We start from the raw sequence: 19,781 nt of genomic DNA, 5'->3' as shown, positions 1-19,781 counted from the left end.
CTCCGGATGGGCTTGGGCGGGTGTTCCGAGAGCAGCCGTGAAAAGAGATGTTGTTCTGGGTAATTCAGGCTTTTGCAAGGCAAGAACTTCCCCCAAGCAGCACAGTTAAGCACCATTAAAAAAAAAAACACAAAAGCAATGCCTCCCAAAAACTCTTAATAGAAGCAAGCAGCTCCTAGCCATCACCCGAGGGCTGTTAACAAACCCCAACAGCCCAGAAAAACGTTTGGCTGTCACTGGGAAGGAGTGTGAGCCGTCTCCAGTGGCCCAGGGTGGGACAGGGGGCATGGGGGGGCAGGAAGCATCCGAAAGGCAGCAGGAAATGAAGAGAGGGTGGAAACGGGGCTCAAAGTGCGGCCAGGAGGGACGCTTGCCCTGCTCGTGCAAGCCGTGGGGACAAAGGGACATGGTGGGGACCACGGCTGGAGCAGAGGGCGACGTGCTCCTGGTTACGGTGGGGACATGGGACTGACCTGCATGGGATCCCTGCGGAGCTGGGGGAGCCTGATGGCATATGGGGACGGGGACCCGAGCAAGGGAGAGTGGCCACCACCAGCCCCTGTCCAACCTGGCGGGGGCAAGAACAGCCATGGGGTCCCCGTGCAGGTGACATGATGATGCACACAGGGTGACACAGGGCTGGCACTTACAGCTGGGGACACAGACCTGGTGTCACCACCAACCGGCCTCCAAAATCATCAGCTCAGTCTGGGGTGGCTGCCAAAAGAGCCGGGGGAGCAGGAGGCCAGGGCATTGCTGGCACCAAGAGGTGTCCCCTGTGGGGACATCCTTCCAGCATGGCCCATGGGCCAGGGGTTGGACACGGGGGACAGGACCGTGGAAAACAGCCCCTGCTCATGTTCCTGGCCAAAACATCGCCCTGTGCAGCTGCTGCCCCTGCCGTGGCCCTGGCGTGGGGGCTGCGTCCCCAAAAGCTGCCATCCCGCTGGGTGCCATGGGGAGGGGACATCCTGAGAGGGGCGGCACACGGAGGGGCAATGCAACTGGGGGGCTGCTTGTGGGCACAACGCGGTGGGGGGCAGTGCAATGGGGGAGCCCCACATGTAACGGGGAGCTCTGTGCATGCAGGGGGTTCTAGTGCAGGGGTGTGCACTGGGGCCAGCCCGCTCTCCCCCCAGTCACCTGGGGGCCACCAGCCCTGTCCCCTGTGTCCCTGCTGGTTCCCGAGGCCGGGCCCCAAGGCCGGGCCCCCCGGCCGGGCCCCACGCGGGGAGGAAATGCCGGCTGGGCCGGGATGGCCGCGGTGCCACGGCCCTTCCTGCAGAACCACCAACACAAACTGTGCAGACACGGCCTCTCCCGCCGCTCTGCCCCGCCGGGGGCTCCAGGGAAAGGGGGCGAGAAAACCCCGGGGACGGGGACATGGCGACCTCCGAGCTGAGATGTTTGTACCAGCCACTGACCAGAACCCACTGGTTTGGGTACCCGCAGGTGATGGGTACCCACCAAAAAGCATCACTGGAGGCTGGGGCGGCTGCACGGCCCCTTGCTGCTGGGTGCTGACTTTTATGACAATTTTAGGTTTTTCCTCCACTTTTTTGGCACGTTGCCTGTTTAGTCAAAACACCTCCAGGGCTGATGAGCAGCAGCTGCATTCCAAACACGTGCAAACGCCCCTGGCTTCTCTGCTCCCCCGGGGAAGCCTGAATGAGGTGAATGAACCCCCTGGGGCCAGTGGGTCCCTTTTGGGGACCCAGAGCCCAGAATGGTCCAGTGTGAGCCCTGGCAGCTCTGAGACAGAGAGTCCCACACCCGCAGCACTGGCCTTCCCCAGAGAAACCCTGCAGAAAAGGAGGAAATCTGTCCAAAAAGAAGCTAAAGAAGGCCAAAAAGGTCACGGGCTTGGAGCTGCCAGGAAGATGGAGGTAGAGCTCAGAAATACACCCCATGGAGCGGGCAGGGAGCCCCAAAACAGAAAGCGAGAGCCTGCAAGTGGAGAAGGGGAAATGGCACTGGAGTGGGGATGTAGAAACCCCCGAGCAGCTCCCGGCCTCGGCGCCAGCCCCGCCTGCATCACTGAAAAGGGAAGAATCAAAGCATAGAACGAAATAACCTTTCCCAGGGCGGGCAGCGGGTTCCTCGGCGTGGGGCTGCCCAAGGTTTTGTGTGCAACATCTGGCCCCGCGGGGGCATTTCCAGACCCAGAGAACCCTTTTCCAAGCATGGAGCTGCCCTTTCCGCAGTGCTACCAACCACCCCCCGACTCCACAAGATGGCTTGAGCTGTTGGGTGGGGTTTTTATCCTTTTATATCACTCACCTTGTGTTGATGTGCCCTGAATTTCTGCTGCTGTTCCAGCCCCTTGCATCCAGGGGGTCCCTCTGCACCGTCAACCCTTGAGCATCCTAAACATCAGCGAGAAGCACAAACAGCAGCAAAATCAGTGTAAAACCAGCACAAACCAGTGGCTCCCCAGGCAGGACCAAGCCGGACCCCGCACTCTTCCCAGTCTCACTCTTAGCCAGAATTTCCGGCCCTGCTTTAACGTGTTCTGAATAACCCAAACAGTTTATCCGTGGGCCGGAGAACGTCCCCTGTAGGGACGCCGCATCCTGCTTGGGTTATCGTGGCCCTTCTAAACAGTTTATAAATAGACCAAGGTAAATGAGGGTGATCGCTCTTTTTGAAGGAAAGCGAGGATTTTTATCAAATTTATTTTTTTTAAAGCCATTCAAGGGGCGCCAGTCCAGATGACCGCTCCTAAAACCCAGTTTAAATCTGCTGCTTCTTTCTCTGCCAGTTAAGCTCCACCTCCACCTCACTAAAACAATAAAAAAAGGAAAATAGAAAGAAAAATGGGTTTGGCAGCTTCCCCTCCTCACGTGCCAGCCTTGGTGGCATCGGGGGCCGCCAGGAAGGTCACGGTCACGGTCGCGCCTTGAGGCACTGGCCGGGGTCAGAGCCAGGGCGGCAAGCAGGGTGGGAGAGGGCAGGGACCAGCGGCACGTACCGCTGTGCCGGGGAGGTCACGCTGCTTTTTACATCGGGAAAAAAGGTAGAAAATTGGGGGGAAAAATGGAAAATTGGGGAAATGATTTGGAAGAGATGGAGAGCAGCGAGTACCCGCAGCTGCTCCTGCTGCGGGTGGGACAGTCACCTACACAGCGTCCCCTCGATGCCTTAAACATCAACTCATTTCCAAAGCATCAATCAGCGAAAATCATCGTAACGCTTACCCACGTAAACGAGTGTTCACAGAAAGGGTTCATAGTGTGCAACAAGGGCGTCCGTACAACACACCGGAGGAACTGAAGCCGTTTCCAAGCACCTAAGGAGTAAAGGAATGCAATTTTACATGCATTTTCAAGTTACATGTATTTTTTTCTTTCCTCTGAAAGTGGAAGTGATTTGCAAGGGTGAGGGACCCAGGATGGGGCTTTGCCTGGGCCAGCAGACACAGCTCCGGCCTGAATCAGTGTGGCTGGGTGGCAAACAACGCACGCAAGAGTCCAAAGCCCTGTTGGTTTGGGTTTTTTTTTTCCAGCTTCCCCTGCTCAGGCTGAAAAATTGCATTTCCAGCCAGTTTCAATTAATTTTAAGACTTTAACATTCCTTAAAAGCTGAAGCGCTCATTAAACCAGAGTTTTCCTTGTTGTAACACTTGGAAACGACCGCACTGCAGCTCAGCCGGTGGCTCCGCGTGGGGACAGAAGCGGGTCCGGGTGCCCCCGGCAGTGCGGCGCTCGCCCCGGGCTGAGGACGGACACGCTCGTCACACCCCACGGGGGAGCATCACGGGTGGCCGGGAAAGGTCGGGGCAGGAAGGATGCTCGTCCTGTCCCGACCTTCGCATCACCGCCACGGCTTTGGTCTCACCGCCCCGCAGCACCCTGCCTTGGGGATAGAGCCACCTGCACCCACACAGAAATATTTCTCTATAAAAAAAGGTGAACCAGCCACATTCCTCGCCCCTGCAGCCAGCCCAGGCTTCTTTGGTGGCCAGGGCCAGACCCCGCTGCAGAGCTGCAAAGGTGGCAGTCGCTTTGGTCTCAAAAAGATCAAAAAGAGACATTTCCCCACCCAGTCGCAGCCGCAGCTCACCCAGACACTCGACGGTCCCACACGGGGCACAGAGCGGGATGTGCTGTGGCACAGAGCGGGCAGCGCCGGCTCCCGCGGCCGCCAGACGCTGACCCGGCTGCCCCAAGCCCCTACCTTCCCAGGGCTTCCGTGCGCTCAGGTTTCTTTCCTGAAAAAGTAGAATTAAGATAGAATAAAGTAGAATAAAATAGGATGAAGTAAAAGAAAGTAGAAGTAAAATAAAATAGGAAAAAGGAAAGGAAAAGGAGGAAAGGGGGAAAGGGGGGAAGGGGAAAAGGAGGGAAGGGGGAAAGTGGGAAAAGGGGAAAAGTGGGCAAAGGGGGAGAAGGGGAAAAAAAAGGGGGAGAAGGGGGAGAAGGGGGGAAAAAAGGGGGAGAAGCGGGAAAAAAAGGGCAAAAAGGGGGGAAAAAAGGGGGAAAGGGGGGAAAAAGAGGGAAAGGAAGGGGAAAAGGGGGGGGAAAAGGGGGGAAGGGGGGGAAAAGGGGGGGAAAGGGGGGAAAAGGGGGGAAAAGGGGGGAAAAGGGGGGGAAAGGGGGGGAAAGAGCAGCTGTGAAACACAGCCCTAGGGCTCTGCACTGCAGCACAGCCAGGACAGAGGTGTCCTCCAGGGATGTCCCCACCACCTGCCCACATCTTTCTCCCTCTTGTCCTCCCAGAGCACGTGGGTTTTGGCACTTGTGGGCTGCTTTGATTTATTCCATAGTGGCTGCACGTCTGAGAAAGAGCTGAGCACAAGGAGCTGAGCAGCCTTTGAGGGACCGTGGAGAAGCCCCCAGGAGGTGTTTTCCCAAGGGAAACGCCACCAGGACCTGCTGCAGGAGCAGGGAGCACAGAGCTCTGCCCGGGGCTGAACAAGCTGCGGTTCCACAAGATCTTGTCTCGTGTCCTCCACGCGTGGTGCCCAGGGACGTCCCCAGCCGCATCCCATGCTGGGCACAGCGATGATGAGGCCACTGCTGTGTCCTGGCCACCCCCCACCCTCAGGTGACACCAGGTCCAGCCGGGTGTCCTACCAGGCTCTGGGGAGGCTCCTTGTGCATTCGGGTGTGGATTTCCCTCCCCAGCCTGCTGTGATTTGGAATTAGCTGCTGCTCATCTTTCTTGGCTTTACCTGGAGTAAAATCGTACATGGTCACAGACTGGGGTTTATTCAGTTATTCACAGAGCCCCTACAGCACAAGGAACATTTTAAGCTTCACAATAGAACACGCCAACAAGCTCCTAGTGCCACAGACCATGAGCCTGGAGTGAAACAGGACATGCGCTCGGCCACAGAGGAAAAGGTGCCCGAGGGGAGATCGGTGTCGTATCATGCCCATGGCTGCACAAAGGATGCTCGCCAGGACTTGCGGGCCTTCAGGCACTGAAAAACAAGGTTAAATATTAAATGCAGGTTGTTTTCGATGTTCCACAAGTCTCTCATGCGCCTGGACGCAGAGCCAGGGTTACAGGCTGCTCCCATGTTTTAAGTATGGCCCTTTGGTATCTCAGTTCCAGCTGCCCCAGCGCCCACGGGCTGGGCGAGAAGATTCAGCAGAGGACAAGAAGGACTCCTTGGGCTACGGAAACTCATTCTTTGCTTCACAGAAAGAAAATTTTTAGTAAAAGCCAGACTTCCTAAACATACTCCTCTTGATGAGCAAAACCCACCAGGAAAGCAGGGACTGAGGAACCCTGAACGCTTTTGAGTGGAGACTGAAGACAATCCGAAACCCTTTGCCTGATCTTGTACCCATGTTTGGGTGAGACATTTAACCAGCGGAGCTCAGGGATGATCCCACCCACTGCCTCGCTGATCTCAGTGGTGCCAATAACTCTGAATAACACCAGGATGATGCACTCTTGGGGACACCATCCGTGGCAGTGGGACGTGTTCCTGCCATAATAATGCGATCCTGCCAGCGCCTGGGTAATCCACTTACCCTCCAGGACTAAAGAACTCATCCATCTAAAGCATTCTTCATCCCACAATAAAATTATTCCACACAATTTAAGAGCCTCAAACAGGGGTAAGCAGACCCTGGAGTTTTCCTCCCACATCAGCCAAAGGAGACAGCGGCAACACTTGCTTTTGTGTAGGGCCTTGCTCATCGCTCCCAGCTGCAAGACGTTGCTTTAGCCACACAGAGAGACTCAGACAGCAACCGGAGCCAAGAGCCCCCCTCCCAAACCCCTCCAAGGCTACAGATGGAGACACACCGAAAGGGAGACGGTGCCCGGCAGACCAGGGAGTTCCCTGCCCACCCTGGGGTGTGGGAAGGCTGGTGCCAAGAGCGCTCTGCCAAGAGGAGAGAAAAGAAAAGAGCTGGTACCATCTGCAAAAGGAGACTGCTGGGTTTTATTAACCAGTGAAGTTGGCCCAGGGAGAAAAACAGAGGAAAAGCAATGTGGGGAGCAGGCCCAGCCCCAGAAGTTGTGGGGTGCACGGGCCAGGCTGCTGCTGTCTCCACGTGGAAACCCTTTCGGGGAAGAGGGCAGAGCAAACCCCCAGGGCACAGGACGTCCCCAGCAGGATGCACAGAGCTGCGAGGCACTGAGGAGCCAAACACAGGCATGGAGCAGTGACACAGAGGGGAGCAGGGACGCTCGCAGTCTAGTTGCAGTTCTTGGGCAGGCGATAGACACCTCCAGAGTAGATGAGTTGCTGGTCCCGGACCTTTTTCTGGAGGAAACCCTGCAGCTCCTGTATATCGATCTCTGTCACCACTGGGCCTGTCATCACAAACATCTTCAGCATGCTGTGAATCCTCTCCAGGGACAGGCTCTCCAGGTTGGTCAGCATAGCCTGGATGTACGTCCAGAACAGCTGCAGAGGGTGAACACACAACAATAAATCACACTGACACCTACCCCATGAAGAAAAGGGGTGCTTTAGCATCCCACGTCCCAAAAGCAGAGCAGGGCTGCGGCTGGCAGTAAGTTCTGCTCTCAGCCACGAGCATGTGGTCTTTAAAGAAAAATATCAGCATCGGGTGTTGAGACACACGGCCAGAAAACGGGATTTGACGTGCAAGACGTGCATGACCCTCAGTGGATAAACACTGGCATGACACCTCCATGTTGCGCAGTGGCACAACACACACACACGGGACACACGGGTTGGAAAAGCACTGGAAGCGCCCAGGAACAACACCGCAGAGACAGCAAAGGTCCAGCTGTTAGTGCTGCGTAAACCTTTTTGGCAGTCTAAGTGCCAAAAAGCGCCGCTTGGGTGAATCCAAATAGGTTATGACTATTTTCAAATATGAAAACATGCCTCAGACTTTCGGGTTTTTAAACTTGAAAAAAAAAAGCATTTAGAGATGTCTGAACAGTTGCCTGGCTCGGCAGCTGGGCGCTTTTCAGGAGGGAAGGCTGCGATCAGGCACCTGCACCAGTGAGCGTTAATCAAGAGATAACCACTTCAAAAAAATAAAACCCTTGCTGAACTGAGCCACTTGCAGTGGAAAATGCAAATCCAAAGTGCAAATCGAATTCATCATCTTAATCAGATTCCCCAAAGACAAAAGCATGGGACATTTGCATTGTCCTGCCAGCTTTGCAAGGAATCGAGATGCCCAGACGGGTACCTGCAGCTCTTCCTCTTTCTGGTCAGCCTGTGACGCCATGGCAGAGTCCCCCTCGTCATCGCTGTCTATCAGAACCACCTTCTCCCCCTGGTCCTTCTGCTCCTCCTCAATCACGGTGAAGGTGCCTTGGGGCTCCTCCCGCAGGACACCCTGCTGCAGCCACAGCGTCATCTTGCGCTTCAGCGATGTCACGGGCACCTTGAGCACTTCACTGAGCTCTGTCAGTGTCCACGTACCTGCACACAACACGGATAGCAGAGAAAAGAAGAGAACAGGACACCTACCCACCTCCAGCATAGAATCATGGAATGGTTTTGGTTGGAAAAGACCCTCAAGAGTCCAGCCATTAACCCACCCCTGGCACTGCCCCATGTCCCTGAGAACCTCATGTCCGTCTGTCCAACCCCTCCAGGATGGTGACTCCAGCGCTGCCCTGGGCAGCCTGTTCTAATGCCCCACAGCCCTTTGGGGAAGAAATTGTTCCCCAGATCCAACCTCAACCTCCCCTGGCGCAACTTGAGGCCGTTTCCTCTGGTCCTGGCGCTTGTTCCTGGGGAGCAGAGCCCGACCCCCCCTGGCTCCAAGCTCCTTTCAGGCAGGTCAGAGATCAGAAGGTCTCCCCTCAGCTCCTGTTCTCCAGCTGAACCCCCAGCTCCCTCAGCCGCTCCCATCACACTTGTGCTCCAGCCCCTCACCAGCTCCGTTCCCTTCTCTTAACTCCCTCCAGCACCTCAAGGGCTTTCTTGTCCTGAGGGACGTGCCAGGACGTTACAGAGGCTGGGGAAGGCTGCAGAGCCGCTGCCAGGAGTGAGCCGCTGTGTGCAGCGACTGTCCGAAAGCAGAGCGGTCACGGGGCTGTGGTGCTGCCCGGTGCTGTCTCCTCAGAGAGCTGGAGACCTGGCTGAGCCCTCATGATCCAAGCCCATGAACCAGGTCTTGGTCCTGCTGCCAGAGCTCTCAGAGCCTTCAGCCACCCGAGCAACGTGGCTTTCCCACGCAATCCCCCACGGGAAGCACACAGACACGGGTGGTCACGCCGAGTCTGCTGCGACACTCACTCTTGGTCTGGAAGTGCAGGATGATGGCGGCATGCACAGGAGAGACGGACAGGGACAGGGTGCGATCTGCCAGCTCCACGTCCAAGTTCACCAGGCCCAGGTGGTACTTCCAGTTCAGGGTCCTCATGGCCTGGAAAAGCGGGCAGCAGCCGCTCAGAGCGGATCTAACAAGAACCACTAAGTGCTGTGTTATCGCAAACATCCCTCTAGCACCAGGGCCAGCTGCGCTCCACACACCTCTGCCAGATACGAAAGCTGCTCCCCTGTTCATGAGTCGCCCAGCACTGCCACCACCCCCATGGGGAACGTCCTCCTCGGCACAAGTTGTTGTCCAGCCCTTGCCCAGGACCAGTGCCCTCTCCTGCCCGACAGCCAGTCCCTCAGCTCCCTGGCAGGGTAAGCGCAGGTTGAGGAAACACTGGAAGACCAACTGGGCCACTCAGGACAAACTCCTACCGGAAAATAAATACTCATCTGGGGCAGGATTTCATCAGAAGAGCAGCAGTCTCTTCTGAGACTGATGTGAAAAGACGACTGCTTGCTTTGAAGGTAGGGATGCTCGAGGAGGCTGCTTCCTCCTTGCATCCCCTCCTTCATCCCCTCCTAATTTTTTGCAGGCACAGAAATCAGCTGGCATCCACACCTGGCGCATAGCTACAGCAGAAGAAGAGACAGGATCTAGAGCAGGGGTCATTTCCACCGTGGGCCACATCAGCCTCACGGTTGCCTTCAAGGAGCCAAATGTAATTTTAGGGCTGTATAAATGTAACTACTCCTACAAAACGAGTAGGAATCCTACTCAAAATGGGTTTGACACCCCGATCTAGAGCTACGAGCTTCCCAGCCTCATGGCATGTATCATCTGGTGCAAAACGACAAATTCAAGAAAGGATATAAGAAACCAGGCCTGAAGTGGAGTCAGAGCACAAGCGGACAGGCAAAGAGGAACATATGCATCAGACACCAAATTGTGTTCAGGTTGGCTGCAAAGAACCATCTGTGTATGCACACACACCATGCTGGCATGACAGGTCGACCTGAATTCTGAATCATCCATGCTCCAGATGTGTCATCTGCACTCCATCAGGTAAGAAACTGCAAGGTGAGAAAGCCAAGACCACAGCTCTGGAAGTGACCGAGATGTTCCTTGACTTCCAGACAGATGCTCCTGCTTCCAACCTATTCTGTATGTGCAGAGCAAGATGCACCTCAGCCTTCTCTATCTGACTAACTGCCATGATCAAGTGCCTGGAGAACAGAAGAATACTTCACGGTTGCTTATATTTGCTCGGTCTGCCTCTCTTCCACCTTGCCATGCTGTTTATAAAGGCACATATTCCATCTTTGAGCCACAAACTGACCAAAAACGCTTGCACTTAAAACTGTCTAATGTGGAGTTCAGGGACCCTCCAGAAATGAATGAAACAACCCAGGAGAGACCACAGACAGAAGGAGAAGCCACATTCAAACTCCAGACTAACAGTGAATCTTAAAATGAGACCGTGTTAAAAGAGTTTCTTTTCAAGAGGACAAACGGGAGGAGAGTGACAGAGTAGTGGAGAGGCCAACAGGGAGAGGGTGTCACTCTTATTACTACTGAACTTAGGCCAACAAGCTTAGACCAGACTTAGGATGCCCAAGAACTTCCACCTCAGTATCCATTTAACTAACAAACACTGGCATATTTTAGAAAACTCTTTTCTCTAATTGCAATCACTACGACAGCCCCGGCACCCCATAATGAGATAAACCCTTCTTTTGGCCACAGCTAAGCTAGCACAGCTTCTAAAAGCCGAGGGACTTTGAGATTCCACCATAACAGTATGGGTATACTAGCAGCTAAAATTTAAGGGATGTTAAAGAGGACTTTGCATAACCCATACTATATAACAAAGTCTGAACAGCATACACCTTTTTTAAGGAGTGTTAAGGTTGCCTCACCTTTAATTTCTCATACTTCTTGGAATAGGCTTCCATGGCCTCCTTGACCTGCTCCGGAAGCTCCAGCTTCTCCTCCTTCAGCGGTGGCCAGAACTCACTCGACAGGATAACGGCAACGAGGCTGAACGGTGGCTTCTCCTCCTCCAGGAGTTTCTCTTCCTCATCACGAATGTTGGCGTTAATGCGTCGCGAGTCGGCCATATCCTGGAAAAGGCAGAGGAAGCTGAGGCAGCTCCTCCTCTTCCAAATCAGTACTAACCCTTAGTAAAGGAGAAGCTTAAACAAGGTGACTAATATCTCCAAATGATGATGGGGACACTGGAAATGACGTGATCACGTGTGTGGGCATACAACTCAACAGCAGCCCACACTGGAGTCCCTCTGGACCCGCGTTCTTCCCACGGTGCTGCAAGTGAATTAAACTGCAGAGTCCCAACGCCAGAGGAGCTGGAATAGCCCAGGGAAGAGCCCTGTACTGCAGGAAGGGCAGGAGAGACAACAGTACCCAGAGTCGATAATCCAACCCACAGGGCTTAAAAACCAGACGATTTTCAATGCACATCTGCCTGTCAGAGATCAGCCCCCTCACTGGGATTTTGGGAACCAAACTTTCCTAAAAGACCCTTTTTGAGTCAATCCTCAAATTCCTCCCTGTCCCCAATGAGCTCAAACACCCAGGATTGGAAAGTTAAAAAAAAAAAAAAAGTTACTTTTAACATGACTTCACAATAGTGCATCTGAGCTTCACCAAACCGCAGCTTCAGCAGCTCCACATTGCGGATTTCCCTGAGAAGAGAAAACAACAGATCAGAAACGGGTCCCTCAGACAGACGAGCCTGCCTTGGCCTCCACTCCTTGCACCACAGCCAGAAAGAGCTGTCCCTGGCCCACCCGTGCTCTTCCTAGGGAGCCTTGTAAGGCATGTTACTGAACAGGATGGCTCCTGGCATCCAAGCGAGGAACAGTCACCCTCTCTGTAGGGCAGCAGCAGCTTTTTGAAGCCCTCTCCATCCCTTGCATTTGGACAAGCCCAGCACCAAGCCATCCCCCACGACAGCACAGTGCCACCGCAGCATTTGGGGAGCCGCTTTCCTGCACCCGCCCACCCCAGATGTGGCTCACACCAGCTGCATCTCACAGAAAGGAAAACCACTGTTGAACCAAGACACAGCTGGGTTGCAACTGAGGTTTCCTGATGCTTCATCCCTTTTTCTTACTTTGACACTTTCTGCTGACCCTCAGCAGCCTGGGCAGGTTGTGAGAGCCACCAGAACACATGGGATGGAGTTAAGAGGGTGTCATGCCTCCAGTTTCCTACATGCTGCCCTATGAGTGCAAGCCAAAGGCAGGACTGAGCAAGAAGCAGCCTGAGAAGAGGTGAGCACATGAAATTCTAGATGCAACCCCAAAGCTGCAGAGGAAATGGCCAAAGACATTCCTGGCTGCAGAAACAGCCGTTCATAGGACCGAGTCTGAAGCACCTTTAGCAGGTGATTTTACCCTGGGAAGCCCTGGGGTTGGGCACATGGACCTCACCTCTCAACGCTGTAGTTGAACTGATGTAGCAGCCGGTCAGCCAGAAGCGTGCGGTATTCGTTGATAAACAGGTCCTTGCTGCCATAGATGCTCACCAGCAGGCTGATGATGTCCGAGGACCGACGCTTGGAACTCGATTTTCCTAGTGAAATGTAGCAGACAACAGCGTGAGATTAACAGAGACCTGCCCCAGCCCAGCTCAGCTCTCGAAGACTAGCAACGAGCTGCTCCGCACTACAGCCCAGCAGGGAGAACAGCAGGACAGCAGGACTTTGGGCTTGGCATCTCACCTGGATCTGCATCAACCGGGTCAGGAACCCAGTCCCCTGGTTCTGCGATGTCATCGTCACTCTCCTGGCCGTTCTCCAGGGTCACCGGGTCAGCTTTCGAGAGCTCGTTTGCAAGATCACTGGAGCCCTCGGCATCCCCTGTGAGACCAGCCACAATCTGCCGCACCGTGTCTTCCCGAGTCCTGCCGAGAGGCGAGAGAAACAGAGCAGGTGAAGGGAAGGGGAGGGAAAAGGGATGCGTACGACTGTCCCACCAGCCTCCTACCTCAGGTACTTCCTGATGGGCTCGCAGGCGACCTCCAGGATAACCATAGAGGGGTCGAGCTCCCGCAGGGCCTTGATGGCCGAGATATACAGAGTGATGATGTCTGATGTGTTGACTCCTGCAAGTGAGAGGAAGGAATGTGTCTGAGAAACCAGTTCCAGCTGCAAACGTGGGCTCAGAGACTGATAGAAACCAGCTGAGCCCCAGCGGTACATTAGGAGCTCACACCACACACAGCAAAGAAGCCTTGACCCGCCTGGACCAAAGCTAAACTTCTAGCTTGGCTCCTCACCGCATTGCGAAAACGAGGTAAAAAGGAGCTGGGATACGATCAGGTACTGCTGCCCGTGCAGACTCCAGCACGGAGAGCACGCGATGTCCAGTCTGACTGCCTCTCACTCATCAAACGCAAAGTCAGATGATGCCCCCGGCAGATCCCTCTCACACCCAGGCTCCTTACAGTGCTATGACATACGCAGGGATGTCAAACCCACCAGGATGCAGAAGTCGCACTTCCAGAGCACTTTTCAGGGAGCTGAGCAGCTGCTGCCTCTGATTAGTCCTTTCCAAGCAGAACTTGAGGTCCTCCACAGCAGGCTTCGACTCCGGGAAATCTACAGACCAAGCAGCGATCAGACACAGTGCCACGCTCCATGGGGAGGCAAGAGGAGACAGGGTGGCACATCAGGGGATGAAGACAGATCTATCATTCACCCTGTTGTTGTCATCACTTAGAAGAATGAACCCTGCCTGCAATTGCTAACCTAAAGATCCGTAAATCCTTTCAGTTTTAAGTCAGTCTGCTCATATAACAACGAGCGAGTTGCAGAACACCTAATCACAAAGTACAGACACTACTGACCTTGCAGCTTTAGACACTTTGGAGCCCACACAATTAGCTGAGTCTTGCTTCAACACATATCTCAAGACTGTCGGATAAAGTGTCCTTTAGCTGAATGTTGCTCATTATATGCTAAAAGGATTATGTAATGCAATATGCAAATGTGTAACCAATTGGCTCTTTAGGGTGTGAACGTAGTGATAAGATTTTGTACATAATGCCGTTTACTTTTCTTGCTGGTGTGCTGGCTTTATTCCAGCATCCAGACTTCCACGACTCCGTAATAAACAGTATCTCATCTCTGTGTGCTACAATCTGGCTTTTTCGCACACCAGGTGACAGAACCCTGGTTTTGGGACAACACAGTCCAAGAGTGCGTGAACGCTGAGTGTGTCACACCCACCTCGAATGATGCTGAAGAGCTCTTCGATGCGCATGCTGGCGTAGATGCGGTAGAAGAACCTTTGGACATGGCACCGCCAGTGCTTCAAGGTGCTGCTGGCGTCTGGAGAGGAGCGTGCTGAGGGGCTGTCGTGCAGAAAAACCCTGCTGAGCCAGCCGATCACCTTCTCGATCCACTGCGCGAGGAGAGAGAGAGCGTGGGATGGTGAACACAACCATGTCCCACACCTACCACCGCCAGCAGAAATGGGCTGCTGGGCAAGGACGGCGCTGCCTCCAGCTGCTCCCCAAATGCACCCTGGCCTGGGCTATAGCCGGGGAAAGCCGAGCTGAAAGAATATGAACTTTAGCTAAAGATACAGGAGATCCAATTGTGCAGGTGTGTAGGAGAAGATAAGGGGTGGCTGAGGACTGTGCATAGGCGCTGGGCTCCAAAAAGAATAAGGTATATAAAAAACTCGCATGCTATTCTGTTCTTGCAGAATTCCACTCCACTCTATACCTGCAGAACTATTCTGACAATATGAGCGAATAGCCCATCACACCATCCTCGGCCCAAAATTTCTATGATTCCTAAAATCAATGAAGAGCAAGCAAGCCATCCCAGGGACTCACAGACAACCAACCACACTCAGGCACTTGACATCAAGACCTCAAATACCAGCCTAGTTACTTAATAATAAAATAAAAACCTGAACAGAGAGCATCGAAACATTCATTTTTTGTATCCGAGATTTAGTTTTCTATAGAGAAACGTGTAATTGTCAAATTTCAAAGGTACTCAACTACTATATCCAGATGAAATGCTTTTTTAAAATTTCTCCTTTAAGGCGGCAAATACATGCTGCTTCCTGAGATAGCATTGAGTATTAATAGCTACTAGATTTTATTATTTTTTGATATCCAAATTCCAACAGCCTGAAACAAAAATGCTAAGTCAAGGTCTCGTTTGCTGACATAAATTTTTAATTATCCACTCAGCTGAGGAATCACTGAAGAAATGCACCAGTTCTGCCAACTACAAGGCAGGATGCACCTGAGAACTGCAGAACAGCCGGGCATCGATCTGGGCAAAACCGTGGAAGAGCTGATCAAGAATTCTGCTAACGGGCAAAAGGAATAGACTGTAAATGATGCAAAGCAACTCAATTTTAAAGAATACCATTATTATCAAACCAACCCGTTCTTCCTCATGAGTTTATCTTCTCCGAGTGCTCCTGTTACAGCCCGATTATCAAACATTTTACTTTCAGCTTGCCAGGCTTGTGGTTTTTTTCTTAAAATTATCTCTTCCTAATTCTGACAAACTCCAACACTCTGTGGCCAAACGCGCCGGCCTTTCCGAAGAGCTGGGAGCAAAGGGACCTTCTGCAACATCTGACAAGCGGAATGCAGCTGCATTTTCCTCTGGTGCCCTTAAAATGCCCTTAAACAATCTCCAGGTCATCCAAAAGCATTTTGCACTGGGTTCAATAAAGAAAGTGTTGCGGAGCAACTGAAGGGAAATAAATATAAAACGACTGCTGATGTTTGCAGACAACAGAAACGGCCGGCATGGCAAACAGCAAGGAAACCGGGGCAACCACAGCGAGCGGTCTGGTTTGCACAGCAACCCGGCGTCATGCATTGTCCTTGGGCACAGGGAAAGGCACCGAGAGACAAAGAGCGCAGGGCGAGCCTGCAGAGCCAGAGCTGTGTCCTGGAACAGCCACAGCCCGGAGAAAAACCTTATTTTAAGGTCACGCTGGGTAAACAGCCCAACAGTAACTCAGTTTAAGGCAGCAGCAAAAAAACTGGGTAGTCGCAAGGAAGGATTTTAATTCTATATGTAGCCCACTGGTGAGATCAATACCAGAGTATCATCTCCCATCCTCGCTCCCTATTTTAAAGAGGTGCTGAAAAATTGGAAAGAGCACAGGGAACAGCCACATAAAATCTAATTATGGGCCCATCTACGCAGAGGGAGGGTCCTCGGCAGGTTAGGTGGCACTACACGTACTCGTAGTTCGTAAAACGGAACCACAGAAATTCCTTCGTTACTATGGACGTCACCAGGTGAAATATAATGGTCTATTACGCACAAGTCAGAGCAAACCTTCCCCCTCCAGCGTAAATCAAAGTCGCAGCCCTGGACCAGGCGTTTTCAGGCAGAATCTGCTTTAGCCTGAGCTGCTAAAACTGTAACAGGAGCAGCTGCCCATGTGCCGTCCTTACCTCCTGGAACTCGTTCAGGAAGGAGCGCTCGTATTCCCCCCTGCACCGCTGCTCCATCCTCTCCTCGATCATCCTGTGCAGGATGGTCGTCACAGCGTCAGCGCTCACTCTCTCCAGCAAATTCAGCCGGCGGCTACAGACACAGAGACCCGATTCAGAGCGTGTGGAAGCAAATGCACAAGCAAATCAAGAAAATCTAACTACCCGAAGTTCCTTCCTCCCCGTATCCTCCACAGATGCAGGCCTAGCTCTTAGTTTAAGTGCTCTGACACCCCGTATAAATGTACTGCGTATATAACACATGGCACTGCTGCTATCCTGTCTTAGAAACATTATATTCTAGCAGTCAAAAGGTTTTTCGTTTAGAAAAGTTTACTTCTTTGTGAAGAGAAGGCCTTAGAGCAAGAGGAAGATATTCTCATATCCAGAGAAAGGAACTTTCTGTCTAAAGATCTGCTCTAGTTTAACCACCAGCTGGCAACCAGCTGCAGAAACTCCATGTCAGGTTCACCATGTACCACAACACAGCCTGACGTCGCGCGTAACTCCTCCAGGTTTCAGATACCGAGAAAACCAGCCCCTGCTCCCCCTCCAGACCAGCTGCTTGTTCTGAGCGACAGCCACCACCCCGTCACCTACGTACAGAACATCATTGAGCTGCTGGAACTGCTCCATGGCCTTGGGGCACCAGCACCGCTCCCTCTTGCTGCTGCAGCCCGCGCACAGCGGGCTCTCTCCTCCGCCCTCCTCCGTGTCACTCTCCTGCTCGGTCTCGCTCATGCTGCTCTCGCCCTCGTTCGTTCCATCTTCTCCTTTCTTCCACTGCCGCATGTATATCCTGAAAGTGCGGCTGTAGAACTGCTGGATCATTTCCTGGAAGGATTCGGTAGTGGAGAAGAAAAGGATGGCTTTGAACATGGTGTAGAACTTCTCCTGCAGCATCTGAGCACCTGTCCCCAGGAGCAATCCCGCCTTGGTCCATCTCTCCAGAAGCTCCAGGCTGTTCAGGTAGGGGTCCAGGCGGCGCTTGAGGAGACAGAACGCGTCCAGAAGGAGAGAGGCGCACTGGGGCTCCTCAGCTGTGTTTTCATACTGGCCGATACAGTTCCAGAACTCGGGAGCTATGTTTGCCTGCAGGTCCGTCTGCAGCACCTCCATGAACCACTCCTCCACCACGCAGTGCAAGTCGTGACGCTGCAGCACGTCCAGGGCTGCCCGCAGGTCGGCATCCTTCAGCGGCCCCACAGCGCTGGACCTCGGCGCTGCCTGAGAAGCGGAGGGGATACCAGGTTAAGCAGAGGGGACCATCCATCTCACGGCGCAGGGACCAAACGCACGTGGATCCTGCCATCAAACCAGGCAGATACTGTCCCTCCGTGGAGACCCGCTGGGGTCTCAGCCGCTGCTGGAAGCCAAGCGCCCACCTCCCAGACCCAACACCCAAACACCGTCTATCGCTGTCCCCATCCATCGCTGTCCCCATCCATCGCTGTCCCTGTCGGCAGCCACTGCAGGACACACGCGCTGATGGGAGAGCCACGAGCCACCCTCAGGGCCCTGAGAAGCCAGGCTCTGGGGCAAAACCAGGGCAAAACCTTCCTCGGCTGGTGTTATCTCCCTCGGAGAGCGAGCGGGGAGCGGAGCCGCAGCACGGATGGGGAACCAGCTCCTCTTTTTGGCCCATACGCTTCCCTGGCTGGTGTGATGGGCGAGGAGACGGCTGGACGCGCACGGCCTTTCCCTGGCAGCCCCCGAGCCACCACCAGCCGCCGCACGGCCGCATCCCCCTTCCCCAGCCGGCAGCTCGGGCAGCTCCGGCCGCTTCCCCCGCGCCCCGGCAGCTCCCACCCGCCCCGCGGCAGCGCCGGGCCCCGGAGCGGCCGGGGCGGCAGAACGGGGGGTCGGGGCCCGCTCCGAGCCTGCGGGGAGGTCGGTCCCGACAGGGCCCAGAGACCCGCGAGAGGTGAGCGGGGAGCGGCGCGTCCTCCCGCGGGCCCTGCCCGCCCTCCCGGCCCCGCTCCCCGCTCACCAGCCCCAGGGCGGCGGGCGGCACCAGGGCGGTGCTGAGCGTGTGCCAGGCGGCCGAGAGCCCCGCGCCCGCCGGCGGCTCCATGCGGGCCGCGCCGCAGGAAGAGGCGGAGCGCGGCGGGACGTTGGGCCGGGGCGATGAGCGGCCCGGGGGCCGCGCTGCGGGGCTACAACGAGGAGCTGCGGGAGGGTGAGCGGGGCCGGGGCCGGCGGCGGGGCCGGGGCCGGGGCCGGGGCCGGGGCTGACGGGTCGGTGCCGCGCAGGGCTGGCGGAGCTGCGCGCCCGGCGGGAGGAGCTGAGCGGGCGGATCCGGGCCGAGGAGGCGGAGCGGGCCCGGCTGCAGGGCCGGATCTGGGCGCTGACCGAGCGGCTGGCCCGCACCAGCGAGAGCCTGGCCCGGAACCTGGCAGCCCGCAGCGAGCTCGACCGGACCATCGCCGAGACGGAGGCGGCCTACGGCAAGGTAACCGCGGCCGGGGCTGCCCGCCCGGCCCGGAGCTCCCGGCACAGGCGTCCCCGCGGCGGGGAGCTTAGTTGGGGTCTGGGTTGGTGCTGTTCGAGCTTTTGGGAGCGCAGCCCGGCGGTGCCGAAGGGCGCAGCATCCCCCGCCTTCGGCTGCGCAGCGAGGCCGACCGGCCCGTCCCAACGGGAGGAGAGCGGGGGTTGAGTTAAAGCACGTTGTGAAAATACATTAATATGGTCCTTGGAATGGACCCCTAAAAGAAAAAGACCTTCTCACAGACAAGAGGAAACGGCCTCAAGTTGCGCCAGGGGAAGCTGAGGTTGGATCTGGGGAACAATTTCTTCCCCAAAGGGCTGTGGGGCACTGGAACAGGCTGCCCAGGGCAGTGCTGGAGTCACCATCCCTGGAGGGGTTGGACAGACGGAGATGAGGTTCTCAGGGACATGGGGCAGTGCTGGAGTCAGGTTATGGTTGGACTCAATGATCCTGAGGGTCTCTTCCAACTGAAATGATTCTGAGATTCTATGATCACTTGGGGGGTGGAAGAAAAGAGGAAACCAGAGAGAAAACGTTGACCCAAAAAACCATGAATTCATGCACTAACACCAAACTGATAACAAGAGCTGTCAGCTTGCTGGACATTGTTTTTGCTCAACTTCTCATGTCATTTCTTCCATGTTTAGTGGAACACGATCATGACAGTATCATAAAAGAGCAGAAGTGCTGGCACAGTAAAGGGGTGGGAAGGAGACAAACAGCACAAGGGCCATTCCCATTACTTCAGTTACTGGGATGGCTCCATCCCTTCGCCTTTTCCATCAGCTGACAGGCTGGGACTGCTTCATCCTGAGAGCAGGATAACAGCTGAATTCACTTTTGAATTACCAACCAATCTGCTTTTTAGAAAAACAAAAGGATCTTTCCAGCCCTCTTTCAGATCTTCCCTCCGTTGGTAACAAGGAGCTGTTGAGTCCAAGAGCACCCCTTCCCCCAAGAGCTGCTGACTACATTCTCCTTCTCCCACGTTTTTTTTAATATGGTCACTAATCTATTAATCCATCAGATCCTCTTCATCTCCCAAAGTCAATACTTTCCAGTGACACGTTTCAGA

At 54.6% G+C, this 19,781-nt stretch overlaps 1 protein-coding gene across 1 annotated transcript; it reads right to left on the bottom strand.

Moving 5' to 3' along the window:
* Nucleotides 1-6,382: 6,382 nt before the first annotated feature.
* ANAPC2 (anaphase promoting complex subunit 2) lies at nt 6,383-18,642 on the bottom strand. The gene is made up of 13 exons (XM_065648383.1): nt 18,208-18,642; nt 16,822-17,444; nt 16,179-16,311; nt 13,966-14,140; nt 13,216-13,335; nt 12,722-12,839; nt 12,457-12,638; nt 12,167-12,308; nt 11,341-11,416; nt 10,631-10,834; nt 8,690-8,819; nt 7,632-7,867; nt 6,383-6,868 (listed from the first exon to the last, which is right to left on the bottom strand). Exons 1-13 carry the CDS (start codon nt 18,640-18,642, stop codon nt 6,656-6,658), a joined length of 2,787 nt encoding a protein of 928 aa, XP_065504455.1. The 3' UTR covers nt 6,383-6,655.
* Nucleotides 18,643-19,781: the final 1,139 nt, after the last annotated feature.

This window comes from Caloenas nicobarica, chromosome 19, assembly GCF_036013445.1.
Source record: "Caloenas nicobarica isolate bCalNic1 chromosome 19, bCalNic1.hap1, whole genome shotgun sequence".
NCBI lineage: Eukaryota > Metazoa > Chordata > Aves > Columbiformes > Columbidae > Caloenas > Caloenas nicobarica.
Note: the sequence above shows the minus strand (reverse complement) of the source record. Positions and strands in the feature narration are given on the sequence as shown.